Source organism: Dermacentor andersoni, chromosome 10, assembly GCF_023375885.2.
Source record: "Dermacentor andersoni chromosome 10, qqDerAnde1_hic_scaffold, whole genome shotgun sequence".
NCBI lineage: Eukaryota > Metazoa > Arthropoda > Arachnida > Ixodida > Ixodidae > Dermacentor > Dermacentor andersoni.
The window spans coordinates 93,597,017-93,617,489 of record NC_092823.1 but is presented as its reverse complement, the minus strand read 5'-3'; the positions used below and the strand labels follow the sequence as shown (position 1 = coordinate 93,617,489).

The 20,473-nt window shown below is 46.7% G+C and overlaps 1 protein-coding gene across 4 annotated transcripts in view; it reads left to right on the top strand.

Annotated features, from left to right (window-relative positions):
- Positions 1 to 20,473, top strand: part of LOC126544386 (uncharacterized) — a 206,226-nt gene that overhangs the window by 143,079 nt on the left and 42,674 nt on the right. For 2 of the 4 annotated variants that reach the window (XM_050191697.2, XM_055062541.1), the window contains 7 exons: positions 3,603 to 3,944; positions 5,769 to 6,083; positions 9,212 to 9,375; positions 12,784 to 12,956; positions 14,380 to 14,500; positions 16,378 to 16,536; positions 17,641 to 18,068. In XM_050191697.2, the coding sequence (XP_050047654.1) occupies positions 3,603 to 3,944; positions 5,769 to 6,083; positions 9,212 to 9,375; positions 12,784 to 12,956; positions 14,380 to 14,500; positions 16,378 to 16,536; positions 17,641 to 17,944 (1,578 nt within the window). In that variant the 3' untranslated portion in view covers positions 17,945 to 18,068. Of the gene's footprint in view, positions 1 to 3,602; positions 3,945 to 5,768; positions 6,084 to 9,211; positions 9,376 to 12,783; positions 12,957 to 14,379; positions 14,501 to 16,377; positions 16,537 to 17,640; positions 18,069 to 20,473 lie in introns of those variants that run through there. The other 2 variants (XM_072284956.1, XM_055062542.1) reach the window with 2 other exon arrangements.

The following is a 20,473-nucleotide window of genomic DNA, read 5'->3' as shown; positions in this document are numbered from 1 at the left end:
GCATCCTAAACTTGGCGGGCATGCCAGTGAGGGATTTCAGTGAAGAAACCAGCAGATAAGAGGGACACGCGCTCTGCCGTGAATTGCGCAACAAGGTGAACCGAAGCAGCATTGGGCAGCTGTCGACAAACGGGCGGCCATCGCGATGGGCGAGATAAAAGTGTAAAGGAATGTATGTCACGAAAAGCTTACAAAGTGGCACGCGTGACATGCTTCGTATATTGGAGGAAATGATTGCGTATGGATGTCAGCGGGCACTGCCTCGAGGCAATGCCGTTAGATTGATCGTTCACTTGAGAGGCACTTTCAACCGAGCAAATCCTATCTTAATGCATGGAAACGGACAAAAAGTATTACTTGGCCAACACTGAACAGGGATTGATGATCTGTGACGCACGAAATCCCCTGATCATGAGAGCAGATATTTTAATGAATGCCATAAATTTTTGTAAACATTTGTCCAGAATAGCATTATTAACAAACAAACCAATAGACCACTAGAAACATGACCCTCACGCTGCATCACAATGTTGCGAACAGCACCTTTGGATAAATATGTCGTACACCGATGTACTTCGTGTTGTCGACAAATTCGACTTCGCCCTGCCATCTGCTAGCCGCCTGGTTAGCTCAGATGGTAGAGCGGCTGCCCCGGAAAGGTGGTGGTCCCGGATTCGAGTCCCGGACCAAGACTACTTTTTCTTCAACTATGAGGCTTTCTTTCGAGGAACACGTAAGGGCTTTCTTTGTAGGAAACGCTACGAATGGGTGGGTGTCAGATTTTATCTTTATTAATTACTTCTTTCCACTTTGCGGGTTTCCGCAGAACTATTATGTCAAAGCGATGTACTGCACACCGTTGTCACATATGTCAATAATTTTGGGAGTAGGGCTTTCGCAAAATTCGCGTAAAGCTATCTAAGTATTTCACCTAGTTTCTGAACTAACGCAGCATGTTCCTCTAGACGATCTATCAGATACAGTTTGTAAAAGTTGATATATCTGTTTATCAGAGTTACGGTTCTCAAACAAGCCTGCCTTTTAGAAGAAGCTTAATTTATCTCGAAGTAATGCACACCCAATTTGATGGTATCGGCTAAATTGTTAAGTTTCCACTGAAGAAATATCGATGTTTGTTGCATCCTTTAGCGGTGAAAGTTGAAACCACGGACTGGTGTTAGCCAATAGTAATTTAGGCCAAAATATTTTATATAACGTTTGGCCGAAATTTCGAAAATACCAAACGGAAGAGTATACCAAGGTTCAAGCTCTGTAGCTGAGGACTTATCAAAAGAAATCAAAATTCAGCAAGCCGCATCTCAGGCAAATGAAACGTGCGAAAATCATCCCCGCATTAGATTATGACAATAATTTGTGAGCATGACATATGCAAAACACGCGAACAATGTAGCAATTTGACATAGTCTGCCAATTGAAATACTGTATTTTTCCGGTTCAGACGATCTAACAAATGGACTATAAAGGATTATGATATGCATTCTTGGTGCAGGGAGCTGCACGCTTTGTGCTCCAATTGTGATTCGATGCCGTTATAGGCGGACCTCGCAGATTTTGGAGGTATCGATCTGACGAAAAATGTGAGCCGATCCCGAAAGCCGAGCAGTCTAACGTGGCCTCTCAAGGCACCTGTTGTCACGAGGGAAGAATGGGAGAAATTGGCCCGTGACGCCTGCGTCGTACGTTTCAAAGAGATACTTCGACACGGTAGAATCATGCGTGCGATCGTGGCCTACCTTTAAGAGCATTGGACGGCTGACTTGGAATGCTGAGGTTCAATCCCAGCATCGGCAAGGCATATCTTATATAACATTATAGGCAGAGCTTACTGACTTTGGGGCTACGTAACAGGAAACTCGACGCATGTTAAGAGTGCGCGATCACATCACAGTGTGCGGGAAATCGCAAAAGTGATGCGAGGTATTGAGACGTCAATTGCATAAATGAGAGTGCGAGGTCATTCGTGACGCATCCGCGCGCAGCTGTCGATACGTCACAATCATCACAATTTAAGCTTGCTACAGCATCATACTAAATAGCGCTAAGTTCTGGTCTTTGTCAAAATAAGTTTTCGACAATTCTTGGAGAGCACAGGGTGCCCTTACTCCAAATTAAGCTTCCAGTTGCTGAATGAAACTGTTTCTGCATTTATCTTGTATTTGAACAGAGAAATGGGAGCTGAACATGGGATAAAGCTTCCTGTTAACCGAAACAGCCAGTGCCCCTCTAAAACGCACCGACTCTCATTACGAATGACTGAAGCTGCATGTAAAAGACTTGGTGCATGTGCAGTTACTGAGAAATTGATGTTCAGTACGGATGATGGCTGGACTTTAACTCACGTCCTCATAAAATTCCCGAATGTTCACAGTTTAGGTGCATTTGCTAGCGCGCCTGCCCTGTTTGCAAATGATGAATTCCTGGGCTGCCTTTGTAGCTTCAAACAACGAGTAACCCAATGTTAAATTCAACACGCTTAGATGCCATGTAAGGCATTCTTCACGGATCTAAATATCTGCTTTTGTTGCTGAGTCACGAAGCTGTAAAAACGGAGATTCAGTTCATCAGAAACTTACTTTTTTGTCACTTTTCGCTATGCTAGTTCAACACGTAATTCAATGTTGAGAAAGCATCGGACTCGAGAATCAGTTGGTTTTGACAATATCACTGGTAGTGCTATTACAGTAAACGACCGTGTTATGGGACATGAATACACATAAATATAGCTTATTCTAGCTAATTGATCTGATGGTAAAGCGGACTTCATTTTCATGCTGCATATCGGGTAGAATGATAGTCTATTCGACGTGCGAATGTTGTGTTGACCATTGATTACCTTGATTAGAGAAAAGCTTAGCCCATAAGTAAAAGGCAGGAAACTGGGTGGGACAAGAAGAGCAGTTTTCGTTACAAACCCGCAACACCTTTACGATGAGGAGCAACTTTCCTTTGCATTGAAAGAGTTCATTATAAAAGATGTCTTTCAAATGACTTCGCGTTAAGTCATTTATTTTCACTCTCTGTGCCTGTGCTTCACCTTGGTGGACTGCTTCTTTAATACTTCAATTCTGTTGTACTTGTCAATAATCTGCATATAGGTTCTATGATTTCCTTTGTCTTCGTTTTTATAATCATACGTGCCGTTCGTTACACTCTGAAAGAGGACGCTTGCGTGTACTAGGTGAGCGAATTTCTTTTTCTGGCAAGTGCACAATCGCGGAACACTGGGGGGCTTGTGATTGGCGACACTGCCATATTTCTGCTCTCCTGTGCAATACACAGCTTAAGCCAGCGTTTGCAGATAGAGCGCCAGCAAAGCGAGAGCCACACATCATACAACGTTGCCTTCAACAGTTTTTAAGTGTTCTCTATCTGAACTGTACACGTACAGTCTATAGTTGCTGTGCTGGAGTTTCTAGAAATGATATTTGCTTAGGACTATTTTTATTTGTTGTCTATCTGTACCCGACCAGCATGATTACATGGATCCGGGACAAGTCTTAATGGTTAGGGCCAAGATGTGTAGGCGTAAGATTTAGTGCTTTGTCTTGACATATTAAAATTAAATAAAAAAAATACCACAGGTTCCCGGCGAGGAGACGGTGCGGTTGAACCGCTCCATCAGCATCGGCTCGCTTAAGTTCCGCGACGCCGGTGTGTACACGTGCGAGGCCCGAGAGCCCATGCCGGGAGGCGGTGAATCCCCGGTCGTGAACGTGTCGTGGACCCTGACCGTGGAGCGGCGTCCCCCCGCTTGCCTCGTCAACGAGTCGTGCACCGAGGCCCAGGGTCACAGCTGCTGGAGGGACCTGTGCACGTGCCGCTCCTCGGACATGAGCTTCTTCTCCAAGAGGGGACACCGTCGGTGCCGCATCGCCGGAGCGCTAAGCCTAACCGCCAGGGTCACTGCACTTCCCCGCTCAGCGGTGAGCTCGTAGTTGTCAACTACCACGGGTTCACGGCCCATCGGTTTCAATCGTGTAGCACGGTGCCACAAAGAAAACCCGTACGCTTTTTTTTTTTTTCGTCTAAGCTTAGTGCTGTGCACTCGGATGGATGACAATCGTCCCCTTTCGTGAACCTTCATCCACCTTGCGGGATTTCGCGGTAATTTTCTACTGGATCCATTTTTTTTTTGCATTTATGCCATCCCAGTCATTGACTTGGTCGTTGCTGAAAAGCTGTTACCACTGTGATCGGCCACTTGGCACCGATTCCGGAACAGGGGGGCTTGCAGTGGGATCACCCGCCTGCCACAAATTTCATTGTAAGAGGAAGAGTGCATGCCTCTCCAGCTTTGAAGGCCCAATACCCCCTAATCAATGGTGAATTTAGCCAGTGTTTCAAAACATATAAATAATGTCAGGGCAAAGTGAGGCCTCACTCGTGCCTCCTCACTCAAGATACATTTCTAAAGTCCCTGCCACTTGGCACAGCTGAGACTAACCAAAGTATGGGATGACTCCGGTATACCTAAGAGGAAGTTATTGTCCCTCCCTTTTTACGATCGACATGCAACTGGCCCAAACCCACCGTTTTATAATTTCTTGGTTTGCTTCTTGTCGTTGACGTGACGTATGCATCCTCGCATACTTCATACGCGAACTTTCAAAGACCGCCTAAGCGACACACCTTGAAATACGCCAACCCTTTGGCTCCCTTCCACGATCTGCCGGAAATGAGACTTTACAGTTCCCCACTTAAATAGTTCTTGGCTTTAATGGTAATTGAAAGTTGACGCGTCACAGGGGTACAAGAAGAAGGGGTAAATTCGCAGTTTTTGCCATCTTTTGTGTCCTCGGTGGATTTGCTTTGATGCATGTTGCATTACGCACTTTTTAGCTGGTAGAATTGCTTTGGCAACCTGAGCTTCGTTAAGTAAAGATATTAAAGATTTAGCAGAGAAAGTGTAATCTGAGCTTGCGCTGGCAGATTACATGTACAGGAGCCCTTGCTTAGACGCTGTACGTGGCTCCCACAGTGACTGACATGCTGACTTTTTTGGGCGCGTCACTCTCATTGCAGAGACCTAAGGTGCTTCCGGCACGATGCGTGGCTGCACCCATTCGTATAGATATATTATGTTACTATATTCTTAGGACATTCGCCAGGAAGGAAGTGCAGTATGCGATACTAAACAGGATTTTCTGAAGGCTCATTAAGCAGAAAGTTTCTTATACGCGAAATGAACAGAAAAGTAGGTAAATATTTTAATACATGCATATCAAGCTGTGAGGAGTCCTACTCTGTAACGGTAAAGACTAAAGAACTTGAATTTCTTGCAAATTTCTCGTAGCAGACGGAGCTATGTAGGTCAGATTTCCATTTCGTCCATTTCCCTATGAGCCGGGCAGCCGTCACGATCTTGTTGGGCTTGCAACTCAAGGAATGTTTTGGCAGCAATTAATGTTTACCGCCTAAATATTGTACTTGAGAGAGATGAAACAATGCCGATGTGCTGGCGCCATCTCTGCTATATTACTAAAACAAGGCGACATTAGGAGCATAGCCTTCGAGATTGAGCAATTGGGCAACGCATTCTCGGATTCGCTGCGCATACAGATTTTGAGTTTTTACATGTTTTTTAACATATTCAGGTCAGCGACTTGTTCACGAACTTGCAGCTTTCCTGTCCTGGTGTAATGTCACCACACTGCCCACCCCCTCCCTCTACCCCCCGATTATCTTTCACCAAAACTAAGCATAACCGAAGAAACGTTATTGTGTCACGCTTCCGCGTGTTGACGCAGTTCGATCTGCTCGAGATCAGCTACTACCTGGTCACGTACGGCGACACCGTCGTCAGGTGGTACAGCGACCGGGAGCGCGGCGGCCGCTCCGTCGCCAAGGTCATGGTCGACTCACCGCGCCGACAGTTCAGTGGCGCCATCTACCTGCGGCGGCGGGAGTTCACACATGGCGGCACCGTCAACGTGTCCGCGGTGCTGTCCGGCACGCCGACGTCGAAGTTGGTGCAGATCGACGTGCCCAAGAGCACATACCAGATCGGCGACGTCTGTGAGGAGGACGCCGACTGCAGTAACGCCCAAGGGTTCTGCATGAAGGTACAAACATACGGCTCACAAGACCCTTTCGCTGTTTACGAAGAGACACCCTGTATGGTTGCCGGCTTTGCTCGTGACGCGTTTAATTCTGCGGGCGATTGAAAGACAACGGCACACGGCAGCACTGACAAAAAGAAACATAGCAAATAAATGAAAATAAAAAAAAAACAGAATCAAGGAGATTTTTGTCACTTTTACACTGCAGGTAGGCAAAACTTTACAACCAAATTTTTCCGTAAGATATAAGAATAATTGTGCATATTAGTCTAGATCATTTATCTATTTAGAAGCCGCGAAAAGAGACATCCGGCAGGTTAGACCAACTAAATTAAGAACACGAATTTTTCGGGATTACTAGACTGATCGAACACGTACGCCACAAGTGTTTGCTGGGGGTTTGTGGGTCCACTAGCTGCCGCTGTGCGCGCGAAACAGTCTTTCAAGCGTCTGGTTCGTAAGAGCTGTTCGTTATTGGCCGGCCACCTTCTCTAATGATATGTGCAAAACAACTATGGGCTCGAACTACTTCTTACGAATAGTTCTAAGATAAGGATTTTTTCGCCAGGACATACCCTAGTGTTTTTCTTTTTCACCTTACTAAACTAAAAAAAAAAGTTGCCTTAACTGCTAAGGCAATTCAACCGGCTGCGTGCCCTCTCCTTCTCCCTCCAAAATTTCTTTGTTATTATGTGGCCTCTCCTGCCCTGCTATCCCCTTTCTCCCACTTCCCGTCACCGGTCAAATGGGTACAGCTCTTGCCCTCCTCCCCTTACGCGCCACTGCCTGCAAAATACGTCTTTGTTTACTAACACGCAGCTTGTCTACCATATCAGGCATTTGCAGAAGTAAATTAGGCGTTTAAGTGACAGTGAGCACGAAAAATTTCGAAAGATAGAGGAGTCCGGGCAGTCAGTCTCACGTCATTTCAAGACTACAGCGCTCTCTGTCTCCGCTACTGAACTGAAATTGTTGCGCGGAGACAACGCCAGGCTTACGGCATTTGTGAAGCCATTGTAGCGTGAGCAAACCAAACACGAAGTAGAGAAGGCCGGACAGCCGTCTCTTAGAATACTAGAAGAAAAAAGAAGATATCGTACCGCATGCGCACAAGATCACTTCATTTCATGTTATCTCATTTTCGTTTAATTTAGTGTTATTTGCTCTATATTAACTTCACCAAGTATCAACCAGCTGGCCTAAGTACTATTTGTTTTTGCTTACGACAGAAGTTGCGGCCACAGCGGCCAAAGCGACTGTGTAGTGAAACGAGGGCGCCACATTATTCTACGGGCATGCCCATAAATACTCGAGGAATTTCTGTTCGGATCAAGGAAATATGTTCTGAGTGACGTAAGGAATCATGACCAAAGATCACGGGCCGAAATTACAAAGCTTTCTGTTCGTAAGTTCTGTTTTTCATTGGCTGATTGCCCTCGCTAATCATGCGTCTTACATCACTATTGGCTGGCACGAACGCTTTAAGCCTAAGAACCTTTTGTGAATACGGGCCCTAAACTTTCAGCAAAATGCCATTTTTTTTTCCTGCACCCTTGCCAGGCCTATTTATCATATAAGCTTGAACTATAGATGGCAAGAAACAATTCAGTAGCATTATCGCTGCTCCAAATACCCATTTCGATGTTGGGGCCTACATTGAATTTTCGAGCCTGAAATGAAGTTTTTCCGTGTTTTTCCTCGCTTCATTTTATTTAAAATATGAAAACGCGCTGGATAACTTCGGTAAGGGTAGCTAATTATTACCACCGATACCTAGAAGTGTACACTGTAAGATAACTTATACCCCTAAAAGTGAACAAGCGTGTAAGGTATTTTACAGTGTAAAGGCTGTTTGTTATTAACATCTTTGCCAGAGACAAGAGCTTCGCTGTGGGAAGTTCTCGACCTACCTATACGCGTCGATACACTTGAAGGTGACTTTGCGTACTTTTACGCTCACGTCAAGTCTTTAGCCGACGTCGTGTAGAAAGTTGAATGCTCGGGCGCAAATAGTTCCAAGAATGTGGCGTTCGTTTTGGAAGGTCAGGAAAGCTTCACCACCATTCCCTGTGGACAATTATTCCTGACGACTAGTTTGAAACTTCAACCTGTCTCGGACAACAATCCTGGGTTTTCGGTATACTGAGACAACTGTCAAATGCTTTAGCCTACTTTCTGAAATTCGAGATGGCACTGGATCACCGATGTTCAGAACAATAAGCAAATGTCGCAAGCGTCGGTGTATGTTGAGCATTCCTTTTGTACTATAAGCTAATACTCACTGGAAAAATAAGCGCCAAAGCACTCCTTACAGATGATTAACCAGCGAAGCTGAAACGTGCGGCATCGGCGTTAATCACTGGGTCAATCCCCACTTTTCATTAAACGACGGCTTGGTAGGCTGCCGCATCCTCGGCACGCAGTTGCTGCTTGCGCTCGGCAGCACGACCCTGTTCTTGTGTTCGGGCTTCAACATAAGCGCGGCGTAGAAGAACTCGTTCCGGGTTCTGCTCGCGACATTGCTGATCGAAAGCTGCCTGCTCCTCAGGAGTACGTATGACGCGTCGCCTACCCATTTCGGAGCCGGAGAGAAACTGCTGCGCGCGCGCTCGGCTGCGACGGAGAGCAACGGCGTCACTATTGACGCAGCCACTCGCGCACTTCTTTCTCATTTCTTTCGCGCATGCGCATGGGGTTGCGCCGTAGGAGTTGTCGGCGTACAGGCGACAGACGGACGGGCGAAACAGCTATCCATATACAGCTTCGCTGTAAAAAGGCGCAACTTAAAGCCCAAACTATCGATGGTGCTTGTTTGTCACTGCTTTCGTAACTTCTCTGGCGGCATCCACTAGCACTAGACTTGATACATATTTTGTAAACTATGCAATATGCATCGTTCTGTATACTTCCAAAAATAAAGCTAACTAAATAAAACAAGGAATTTATGGGGCTATTACCTTGGAGAACTGTTAATTTGTCCTCAGATGCATAACCTATATGTACCTTAAGTGACAGCTTTACTGTTAATTATAGGCGCCTGAAACAGCGTTTTTTGGTGGCTAAACACCCAGTCTTTCTTCATGATGACCGAAACGTCTTTCTTGCATCTTTACGACTGCGATATGCTGCAGGGCCGTTGTTCATGCACCGACAGCACGGGAAAAGACCACGGACGCCCCGTCGACGGCCAGTGCGTGGCATCGTGCACTCAGCCCAAGGACTGTGACTCCGTGCAGCACAGCCACTGCTTCGGCGGCGTCTGCCAGTGCTTTGAGGGACTGCACCTGTACAACAGGTCTGCCCGGACATTTGGACCATGGTTTACGCGTAGCTATTCAGAGACTTCGCTCATACCCGCGCTGTGGCCATGCGTCTACATGACATTCTGATGAAGGACACGAGATCGCGATTTCAACTCATGTAACGCAGCATCCACATTTCTGTGAAAAAAAAAAAAATGTGAGGAAATACGCGCACCTATAGTGGAAATTATTCCGGAACCTTTGGAAACGCAGCTCTCAAAGCCCCGACGCACGTTACGTCAATCAATCAATCAATCAATCAATCAATCAATCAATCAATCAATCAATCAATCAATCAATCAATCAATCAATCAATCGATCGATCGATCGATCGATCAATCAATCAATCAATCAATCAATCAATCAATCAATCAATCAATCGATCGATCAATCAATCAATCAATCAATCAATCGATCGATCAATCAATCAATCGATCAATCAATCAATCAATCAATCAATCTGATCAAGCGGACGGCTGCGCATAAAGGGAAGCCTCCGGTCGTTGCCACCGCCACATTTTGAGGGACTTCAGAAATCTACAAGAAACCAACGCATTGTATAAGAATGACAAAAGGAGGGGACTATTCTCTGTCTATGGATGGAAACAACTTTATTCTGAATCCGGCAAATTTGACGACCAGGGCTCAGGTCTCCCATGAGGGGACTTCGAGGCCTTGCCTCGTCGCCGCCTCTCGGGCTTGCTGGACAGCCCACTCTTGTGTCTTGAGGTTGGAGCTGCGCAGAGCGGCGGCCCACTTCGACGCAAGAGCCTCCGGAGCTACTGCCATTGTAGCTGATGCAACCCGACACTCCCACAACATGTGTGACAGCGTCGCTCTAGTATCCTGACATAGTTTGCAAAGAGCAGTCGGGTATAGCGCGGGGAAAATGTGCTGCAATCGCACCGGACTGGGGAATGTTTGTGTTTGCAATTGTCGCCAGATGACTGCCTGGCGACGTTTCAGCATGGGGTGAGGTGGGGGCAGCAACCGCCTGCCTAGCTGGTAGTGCTTGGTGATGTCACTGTACCTGACCAGGCGTTCTCGCGTGTTTTGAGCCAGCAGTTCCGAACTCGAAGAGGCGGTCTCCGATTCTGCGCGGCGGGTCAGTTCTCGCGCAGAGCGGTGTGCTACCTCGTTCAAGTTAATGAGGCCCTCATCGGTGGGGGTGGCGACGTGCGCTGGAAACCATATGATGGCGGTGTTATCGAAGTGCTGTCGACCAGCTTTCCTTAGAATCTGGAGAGCTTCTGAGGAAATGCGCCCCCGCGCGTAGTTGCGAACTGCGGATTGTGAGTCGCTAAAAACTACCTCGCAGAGGGGGTCGGTAAGCGCAAGCGCAATCGCTACCTCTTCTGCTGTTTCGGGGTATTCCGTTGCGAGACTACACGCGTGCGTAAGCCGGGAGCTAACGTCTACGACTACCGCCGTGAATCGGTGTTCTCGTGTGTATTCTGCGGCGTCTACAAAGCGCGTAGTCCTCTTTCCACCCAAGGAGCGCAGCAGTGCCTTGGCACGGGCCTGGCGTCGGCCCCGATTATATTCGGGGTGCATGTTTCGAGGTATAGGGGCGACAATCAGCGTGTCGCTGAGGTCAGGTGGAATGACCTGTTTCTGACCGTGTTGGACATGGTAGTTGAAGCCGAGTTTCTGCAGGATGTACCGGCCCGTGGCTGTCAGAGACATGCGTTCGAGTTGAGAGGTTCTTTGCGCATCCACGATTTCCTCAAGCGTGTTGTATACCCCCAGCTGTAGCAGACGAGCAGTGCTTGTGGACTCCGGTAGGCCAAGGGCGATCTTGTAAGTCTTGCGTATAAGGGTGTTGATTTTCTCCCTATCAGTGACATTCCAGTTGTGGAAGGCAGCCACATAAGTGATGTGACTGATTGCGAAAGAGTGTATGAGGCGCATGACACTGTCCTCCTTCATGCCCGTGTGCTTGTTTGTAATGCGTTTGATCAGGCGGGTAGCCGCTGTAACCTTGCCTTCGATTTTGCGGATAGCTTCTATGTTTGACCCGTTGGCTGTTATATGCATGCCTAGGATGCGTATCTTCGGGACTCGGGGAATGCACTCTCTGTCTATTGTTGCTTGCTAAACGTTGACGCAGGTCTGGGAATTTTTAAGATGTTTATTTGTCTGGGAATTTTTAAGATGTTTATTACCAAAATGTAATCGGTGCTTGTGTAAGGGAAACCATCGAGGCGTTTTGCTTTTTGCACGGCCATGCTGCACCTCAAATGTACATTGCTTTAGCTAGTTCCCGAAATATTCTCAGGTAATATTTAGCACCGCAAACATTTTCATATTTGCCGTGTATAATGCAAGGAGAAAACAAACAGATAAAGAAAAGCGCTGGACACATAAACCCTTGCTGTATACATAGCTTGCTTTCATACGTCGTCTGGTGAAAGGTTAGCCCTTTAAAAGCACTGGCGACAAACTTGAAACATGCTGATTATTGATGCTGATAACTTCGTTTTCCCCTTTTTATGAAATCATTGTATATTGTTTTGCTGATGCTTCTTATAAGGTTATTTGTATCAAGACATGTTTATTTCTCCCTCAAATTTTTCATTGTATTGTATGTTGCATTTCAAAATCAGGTTCACATATGGTTTAGAGTGGAGAGATATAGTATGTAGCATAGTTTTGTTTGGTAGTGTGAGAGTCTGATTTCTTTCTCACGATTTTCTTTGTAATCGATACTACCTATTTTGTTTATTACCTTTTGCAACCTGCTGTCAAGTACGACACCTTGTGGGACCAGGCGAGCTGCAGATCACCGCTTTTATCCGTGGAGAAAGATTCCAGTGCATTCTGAAAAAAAAAAAAACAATTAAAGAATTGCTAACAACCCGCAACGGTCGAATAGCACGAAAGGCTATCTGTCCTGGCTAGATCCACATACACTTCATAGACGTTGCTGAGGTATAGTACAATGCAGCGGTGGCGTGTCACCTAAGGGTTTGAGAGCCTACTGTATTCCCCATGCCTCTGTGACTGGCCAAGCTCCAGCAAGATCTAATTGCATTTTCTCATTTAGAATTACGGAACGCATTGGTATTCATTGGCAGCAATAGAATAGTTTTAGCATTTGTGTGAAAATCCATTGGGAGAAGGTTGTTTACTTGTAATCTTTTTCCATTGTCTGCAAGTCGTTTACCAAACATTTGACAATTGTTTCACTCATTACCAATAACGGTATAGTTATCGCAATAGTGAAGCAACTGTATATGCCAGTGGCTGAATAATCTTTTTGAGCCGCTTTCAAGTCACCTGGCAAACCATAGGCTATCAGTTCAACAACTTACAACAAAGACGCTGCAGGTACAGCAGCCACGAGAACCAATTTGCGCTGATTTGATCAATGCCTTCTCGATTAACGTGCTATCGTCCAGGAGCTGCGTGCCGAACAGATGCGGCCAGCACGTCTACTGCTCGGTGAACGAGACGTGCGTCTCCGGGCGCTGCTTCTGCCGACCGGGTTACATGGTGCAGAACGGACGGTGCGTCCAGGCCGAGTGCTCCACGGACGCCGACTGCATCTGGAAGAACACTGAGTGTTTTTCAGGTAGGCCGACATACATTACACCGTCGTTTCTCGCGGGCCTCAACGGAAGGTTTTGAGTATGCCTCTCATGCTTCAGGGCAGCCAATGAAGCTAAACTGATAAGACCGGCAGAAAAAAGATTAAGACCCATGCATATGCACAATCATCTCTGCTGGAATTGTTTGGAAGAGTGAATTCTTGCTAATCCTGATTGCGAAGGTGGCCAGCCGATGGTAAGGAACACTGATGAGCGAGAAATTTTGTAAATTCAGCCGCTGGCTACCAAATGTCCCACCAATGGCATAATGTTTCTAATGGCCCAGCAGTAGTTCAGACCAGCCACGGTAGCTCAGTGGCTGCGGTGTCACGCTGCTGAGCAGGAGGTCGGAATCCAAAAACGCTCTTGCACCTTGCACTGGGTGCACGTTAAAGAAAGCACAAGTTTTCAAAATTATTCCGAAGTCACATGCCTACGCCGTGCCTCTAATCAGATCGTCGTTTAAGCCCGCAAAGGCCCTGAAATTAATTTTTTTAGACGCGTTTTGTCAATGAGCAAAGTACTTGGAACATTGTCCAGCCCGATATGCGTCATTGTGCCATCAGTGCTTCTCGCACAATTTGTTAGTGGACAACGATTTAATAGACTGCGTGTCACTTGCTTGTTGTGCTTTCCGCTACTGTGTTTACGGGCTAGTTTGCATGTCGCGTATATTTCAACAGTGGGGTGCAGGACTTTATTGCTGTGTGATAATGTTGTGACCACCCTCAATAACTAGACCTTGATAGCTGGTTCTGGCGCCTGTGGTGGTACTAGTTTCGTGCCGGTGACTTATAGTAATAGTGTCTATTTAATTTTTGTAACTTCCATAATGATTTTTCTTTCTTTTTATTTTATAGGGCATTTTATTGTGCTCGATAGAGCTGTTAATTATGTCCACAAAAATGGTGACCATGTCAGTGATTCTTTCCAGCACCAACAATACAAGACAAACAAGATCTTTGAGATTGCTTTCGACTTTGCATCTTTGCCAGTATCCTTGTCACGTCTTGAGTAGCTTTTATTCTCGAAGTCGTATCAGTGTTTCAGCTAGAAAACTGGTGATGTCTAAAACTTGCAGGCTATGGCGTGCTTTCGGTTCCGCTATCTTTTCCGGTGCATGCAGTCCAGGAAAGCATAGCTTTCGCGATCTGTTTCTTGTCACTCGGAGGCAGCAGTCAGTGAGGCATGGCTTGGACACAACCTATAAAGTGGACGTCACAGGCAAATAGGTCGTACGATAATAGAGAAATATAATAGAAGAAGGTATTGGTGAACATAATGCCATGCCATTAAGGCTGCCGTAAAATGACCGGTCATTCTAGCTTTCCTCAGAATGGCCATGCCTTTGTGAATATTGTGACTAGTGCTTTGAGATGCCGTTATTTCCATATGTTTCTGTCCAAGGTCGATGCGTGTGTCTCCCGGGATACCGAATCATCGAGGGAGACTGCGATCGAGAGTACTTCGGCAGCTGCAGCTTGGGCTGCACGTCGGTGCTCAACAGCCAGTGTGGAAGCGGGGCCATGTAGGTGCTCTGTTTTACGGTACATCCGTATAGACAGTGGCAAGTTAAGCATGCAGGACTCACTCTCCCCCCCCCCCCCCCTCGCGCAAGACAAAAAAAAGCAAGATGTACCTGTTTTTCATCTATCCCAACTTATAGAACTAGTTCCCTTAGGTTCGTCCCACTTCGACCTTCAGAACGTAATTCCCTTACTGTGGTATCACTCCGCGCTTAAAAAAAAAAAAAGAAAACATTTAGGTCGCATTCAAAAAGCCTTTCGTTCGTACGGGCTCTTTACCACTGGCCCGCCGCCTTCGATATTGATATGTCCAGCATCGGGATTGGCTGCAATTTTCTCTTACGAATAATTCCAGCGAAAGAAATGTTTTTTTTTTTTTGTGATTTCGGGCACCCCTTCCTTAAAGACACGAATGACACGGAGAAGCGCAGTCCTTGTAGTTGAGCAACAGTGAAGTAGACGCGGTTGCTTACCACAAGTACAATTAGCTGAAATAGCGAATAGTGTGTGATGAAGCCAGTAGTTCGTATCACATGCAAGTCATCTCAGAATGAATTGGGAGAGGCATGGCCTAACTTTCTGCACAAATACAAATATTATGGAGGTTCACAGAGAGATTGAAGTGAAGTCGCAAACACTTGCCGAACACGTAAAACGTTAGGTGGTGGCCAGTTTTTGATTGAGGAACTTGGCGTGAAGGGCCCAGAAGAGGACAAGTCCCCTCGTAGAAACGTTGGCTCTAGGCATAACCTTTCCTGTTTTAGCAGCTGTTGATAACTTCTGTACGAAGCCCGTCTTTGGTAGCAACCCCTTCCTCCAGTGTATCGTTGAGGGCCACCGCCGAGAAGACTCCTTACGAAAGGCTGAATGGCCCGTTTGATCAATTCACATTGGTATGACTCGAACACAAAGCTCCCACTGCAGACCCTGAAGTTTTACTCCTAGGAAGAACGCGGGCAAGTCGCAGGTGCGAGCAGGGATACAATATATAAGGAAGGAAAGGGAAACCAGGAAAAGGCGAATGCCAGTGTGTGCATAGTGTCCCTATTGCGGGGCAATCGCCGCTGCATTCCTGACCTGTCAGCGAATATAGCCGTACTCCTATTGACCAACCACATGCAATGCGGTGGTAGCTTGTGGTTGTCGCCGTCATATCAGCCACTCATGATAGCGGGCCGGAAGGAGTGATAATCCACTGTCGGCCGCCGATCATTACGTACGTGGGCGCGTTCGGTGTAGCGTGATCATCGCGTAAGGATTAGTGACTCAAAAAGATAATGCTTGTTAATGTACTGCAGTGGATATAAAAAAGAAGGGGATCAATGAGTCAACCTTTATTCCCCCTCTGAGGCGTACCCCCAGACCTCGCTTCTCGTAGGCCGACGGCGCGTGGCTTTCATGCCCAAAACATATCACTGAACATCGTGCTTAAATTGTCAGTGCAAAAGCATCTTTGAAAGGCAGACCGAATGTGTATATTAGGCTTTATTAGGAGAGTTAATCTATGCAGTAACGAAAATACAAGTCTTAAGTAAGCGCACACTGGATAACCTGGGTGTGAAGCGAGAACGCGCTACGTTGGCACAATCGCTACGTTGAAATTTCCACAGCATCCCTTTGATAAGACAAGGATTTTGATGACGTGGGCTGAATCCGAATTAGTAAAAAAAATAAAAGAAAGCATTGCATCCTTCGCATCCCGGACTAAGAAAACATTTAGTCTGCCAACAATCGGCAAGTTTGCTCGTGCGAAAACACTGAAGAGTCGACATGGCCGTAGCCACATTTGTCTGAAGAAAACGCGAGAGAAGTATGACCGCGGTCGCCTTAGCTGCCATCCTTCAGTCAACCAAGTCTAACGCTGATATCCATAACGCAGGTGCGTCTGTAGTCCCGGATATGTGTACCGCGCTGTTGGCGGATACGAGACGTGCTCGCCCATCGAGTGCCACCACGGCCTTACGTGTCCGGGGCTGTACGCAAGCTGCGTGGACTACGCGTGTGCTTGCGCCGATGGCAACCAATCTGTCTCGTGCAGGTGGGTGTTCCCAATGCCGTTGGCGCTAAGCAACCGTCATCGCCACCGCCAATACTTCCTATGACCCCCTTAAAGCGAGGAAATGCCTTGTGGTATTATACCTTTTTATCGGAGCTCTGACTAGCAAGGGGTCTTTTATGAACCCGCAAAACAACCGTTTCTTCAGATGCCGCGAATCCGGCCGCACATCGGCATCACAATGTATGTGGACGAACTGACCATCTCTAAGACCGATTCGGGTAAAGAACACTTGCTTAGCTAAACACGCAGATAAAAGCTACAGCGTCATAGCTCGTTGATGTTGATGTTTCTTTCTGTACAACAGCGCAATCTTGTGGCAAAAAAAGATGAATTTCATGGGTTGTTTTTGTCATCGATGATAATAAGAAAAGTCGATCATAAAGCAATGTGCGGTTAAAAATTGAAATTCATCATTGTATAGACATGAAGCAGCCACTGTGAAGCATTTTTCGTTTGAAATACGAGTAGCGTCGAAAATTACGGAGTCCATGGTCTGGCACCTGCCTCGCCACCGCTGACCAGTTGAGTTGCACGAGGCTCGGATGCTGTCTGATTAGTGTTATTCAAACGTTGCTAAGAGAAACAGAGAGAGAGAGAGAGAGAGAGAGAGAGAGAGAGAGAGAGAGTAGAAGGAAATTATCAGTCATGCAGGCCTGCCAAGATTGCCGAACTCTTATACACTTAATAAAACTTGGTGCTGGGCTAGTTGGTGCTGAATTCTTGAAAACTGGTGGTAGCGCTAAAAGGGACGAACACACGGTGAAAAGACCACACTACGACGAGGGAACGCTACTGACAACTGGTTTTCACTAGCTGTCAGTAGCGTTTTCTCGTCTTCGCGTCGTCGGACAAGTTGTCAGTAGCATTCCCTCGTCGTCGTGTCGTCTTTTCACCGTGTGTTCGTCCCTTTTAGCGCTACCATCAGTTTTAAATAATCTTATACACTCATCCATAGCTTAATTTACCCCGATATAAACTTTCGGCAGTTAAAAGATTTAAAGGACCTGAGCCCCGAACACATAAGGCCGTGGTGGCGTAATCTCGTCCCACTGGCAAAACTGTACTGGCTGTCCTTTCGCTCAGGGAGGGCGGTTCAGCCATGTTGTCCTTTTCCGAAGATGAACCTCCCGCGTACGAGACTGTGCTGCTCCTCTGCGGCGGAGCGGTCGCCTTCATCGCCGTCGGAGCCTTGCCCGTGCTCGTGTGGAGACACTTGGGACCGGGAAGGAAACTGGGACGCCCTCCGGCGGTGGGCTCCGAAGGCGTGGGACAGTATCTCCTGGCGTGGCCGCAGCATGCCGTGCCACTCGCTGCGGCGCCTGTAGTGCTGGAGCCCGCCGTTAGGGCGCCCAAGAGACGATACCCGTTCGAGGCGCAAAACATGTGATGATTAGGTTGATAATGAAAATGGCTTTCTCGTAAGATTTAGTAGGAATTTCGACACCAGTTAGTTAATCCGAGCTATCGCTTGCTATGATTTGCGCGAGTTCCTTGCTAATAAACTGCGATTGAGTATAGATGGCTTCCCTCGAGGTTAAACTTTATCGTGGCTCTAATTGCTTCCGCGCAGTTAGAATGATATTAATGGGACGACTGCTAATACTTCAACGCGGCGCATTGTGTAGGCAGATTATGTGTTCATCATGTTTCTAACCGGAGCAGCCAGTTTTCTTGCTTTTGGCTTCCGAATTTGATAGCCCAGGTTTTTACTACACGTATACGTGCGATGCAGGATTCCATAATTTGCAGGACAATAGCCACTAACGGTGCAGAATTACTTGTGCGAGGTGGTGGCGGTTTACTTACGCGTGCCACAAGTGTCCCTAGTTAATGTTTGTAGTGCGAAATACATAGCAGATTTATTAGCATGTAGGGCGGCGAAAAATGTAGGCCATCTCCCCCAGGGTTGATGAATGATGATGATGATGACGGTAATGATGTTAAGGACAGTAGCACCTACCCACTCAGGAGGATTGGCCAATAAAGGGGCGGATTTAAAACAATGCATCAGGCAAGAATTTAGAAATCCATAGTTGGGATAAATGAGTGAGGGCTAGTAGATTATAGAATTTTTTTGAAGCATGGATATGATAGACCAAAAAAATATAATGGTTCGTGCTTAATCAGGCGCAGAAAAATAAGAAAGATGATGAAAAAAAGAAAAACGGAGCATGCGAAAATCTGAATGGATATTTATGTCCACGCGCACTGAGTGAAATTCCGGGGAGTTTACTAGCTTATTAGTAAATTACGTAAGTAATTTACTGTTACAGCTTACCTCACTTTTCTCGTGAGTGTCCATTGAAGATGCGATGCCTTTGCGCGTTCGTGTTTGCACAAGGCTTTTGACCATCTATGAAAAGATGTGCTCATCGCAGCTTGTGGGTGTAGTGTCTTTGTGGCGGGGCTTTTACCATGTTATCAGCCTTAAGCACCTAGGTAACGTAAAATTAAGAGTCGACAGGCATTTCAGCATACGCTGAATAGGATGAAGGGGAAAGCCTGCGGGATTGCAAGACATTCATTTCATTACTTGAAATTTTCATTCGAATGCGTTCATACTTCTTATTGTTTTTCTCCCATCGAAGGTCATGGGTTCGAGTGACTTTTTTAAGTCTAACTCTATAAACTGTTAATTATCTTCACCCTAATTAACACCATAGGTTGAGGGTGCGACTCCCACCATAGGTCGCGGGCTCGAGTGCCCTAATTAACTTTATCCTAATTAACTATACCTTAATTCACTTCGCCTTAACACCAAAGGTAGTATCTTCGGCTCTCGACCATCACAATGTCAATTGGAATCCAACTTGGAGAGGCCGGTTCGCCCATATCTCCATGCTGGGTCCTGGTTTCGAGTGCCTTAACTTGGCCTTAATTAACACTAAAGGTCGTGTGTTCGACTTTCGACCTTCAAGAGGTCAATTGGAATCCAACTTGGAGATATGAACCATCCGCCCGTATCTCCAAGCGGGTTCGCCTCGCACCTAAGATCGAGGGTTCGACTCTCACCAAGTCTGGTGGGATCGAGTGCCTTAATGAATTGCATCTTAATTCAGTGTGCCTTAATTTACTTCGCCTTAATTACCACCAGAGGTAGTGGGTTCGACTCCCGACCTTCACGATGGCAACTGGGGGTTCACTTGGAGATATGGCCGGTTCGCCCATATCTCCAAGTGGGTTCAACTCCCACTAAAGGTCCTGGGTTCGAGGGCTTTAATTCCCTATATTTTAATTCGCTGTGGCTTAATAAACTTTGCCTTAACACCTCAGGTCGTACTGACGCTTCTTCGCCTCGGGTTCATGCTTTCTCATAAATAAATTTATGGCCTCATTTGCTCTGGTTAACACCAAAGGTCGTGGGTGTGACTCCCAACGAAGGTCGAGGGTCTTTAATAAATTTGCCTTAGCACCACAGGGCGTGGGCTCGAGAAAGACCAAAAGTCGAGATTTCGACTCCCTATGAATGTTGGTGCCATAACGCCGGACATCGAATTTTTTCGACCCAGGAGATATCTAATGCTTTCGCCTTAAAGAATACCCAGTGCCCTTCCGCTCTGTGAAGAAGGATGACTAGGGAAGCTGTGTATGTGGGCCCCTTAATGGCGAACTGCACCTTCGCCGTGGTTCGGCCCGGCATCGCACTATTCTTGGGAACAGCCCACGTATGGGGAGTGCTTGACGCCCGCTTCGCCTCCACTGCAGGTCAGTCCGACACTGCACTATCTTCGGGATCGGCCCACGTATGGGCAGTGCTTAACTCCTGCGTCACTTTCGCCGCGGGTCGGCCCGTATCCTGTCTTCGGGATACGATATCTCCGTCATACCTTCGGGATACGCGGACACGATAGTAGAGAAAGTAGCCCTTAACAGCATCGCTGTAAAAGCTCGTCGATAGTTGCGTTCGATAGCTGCA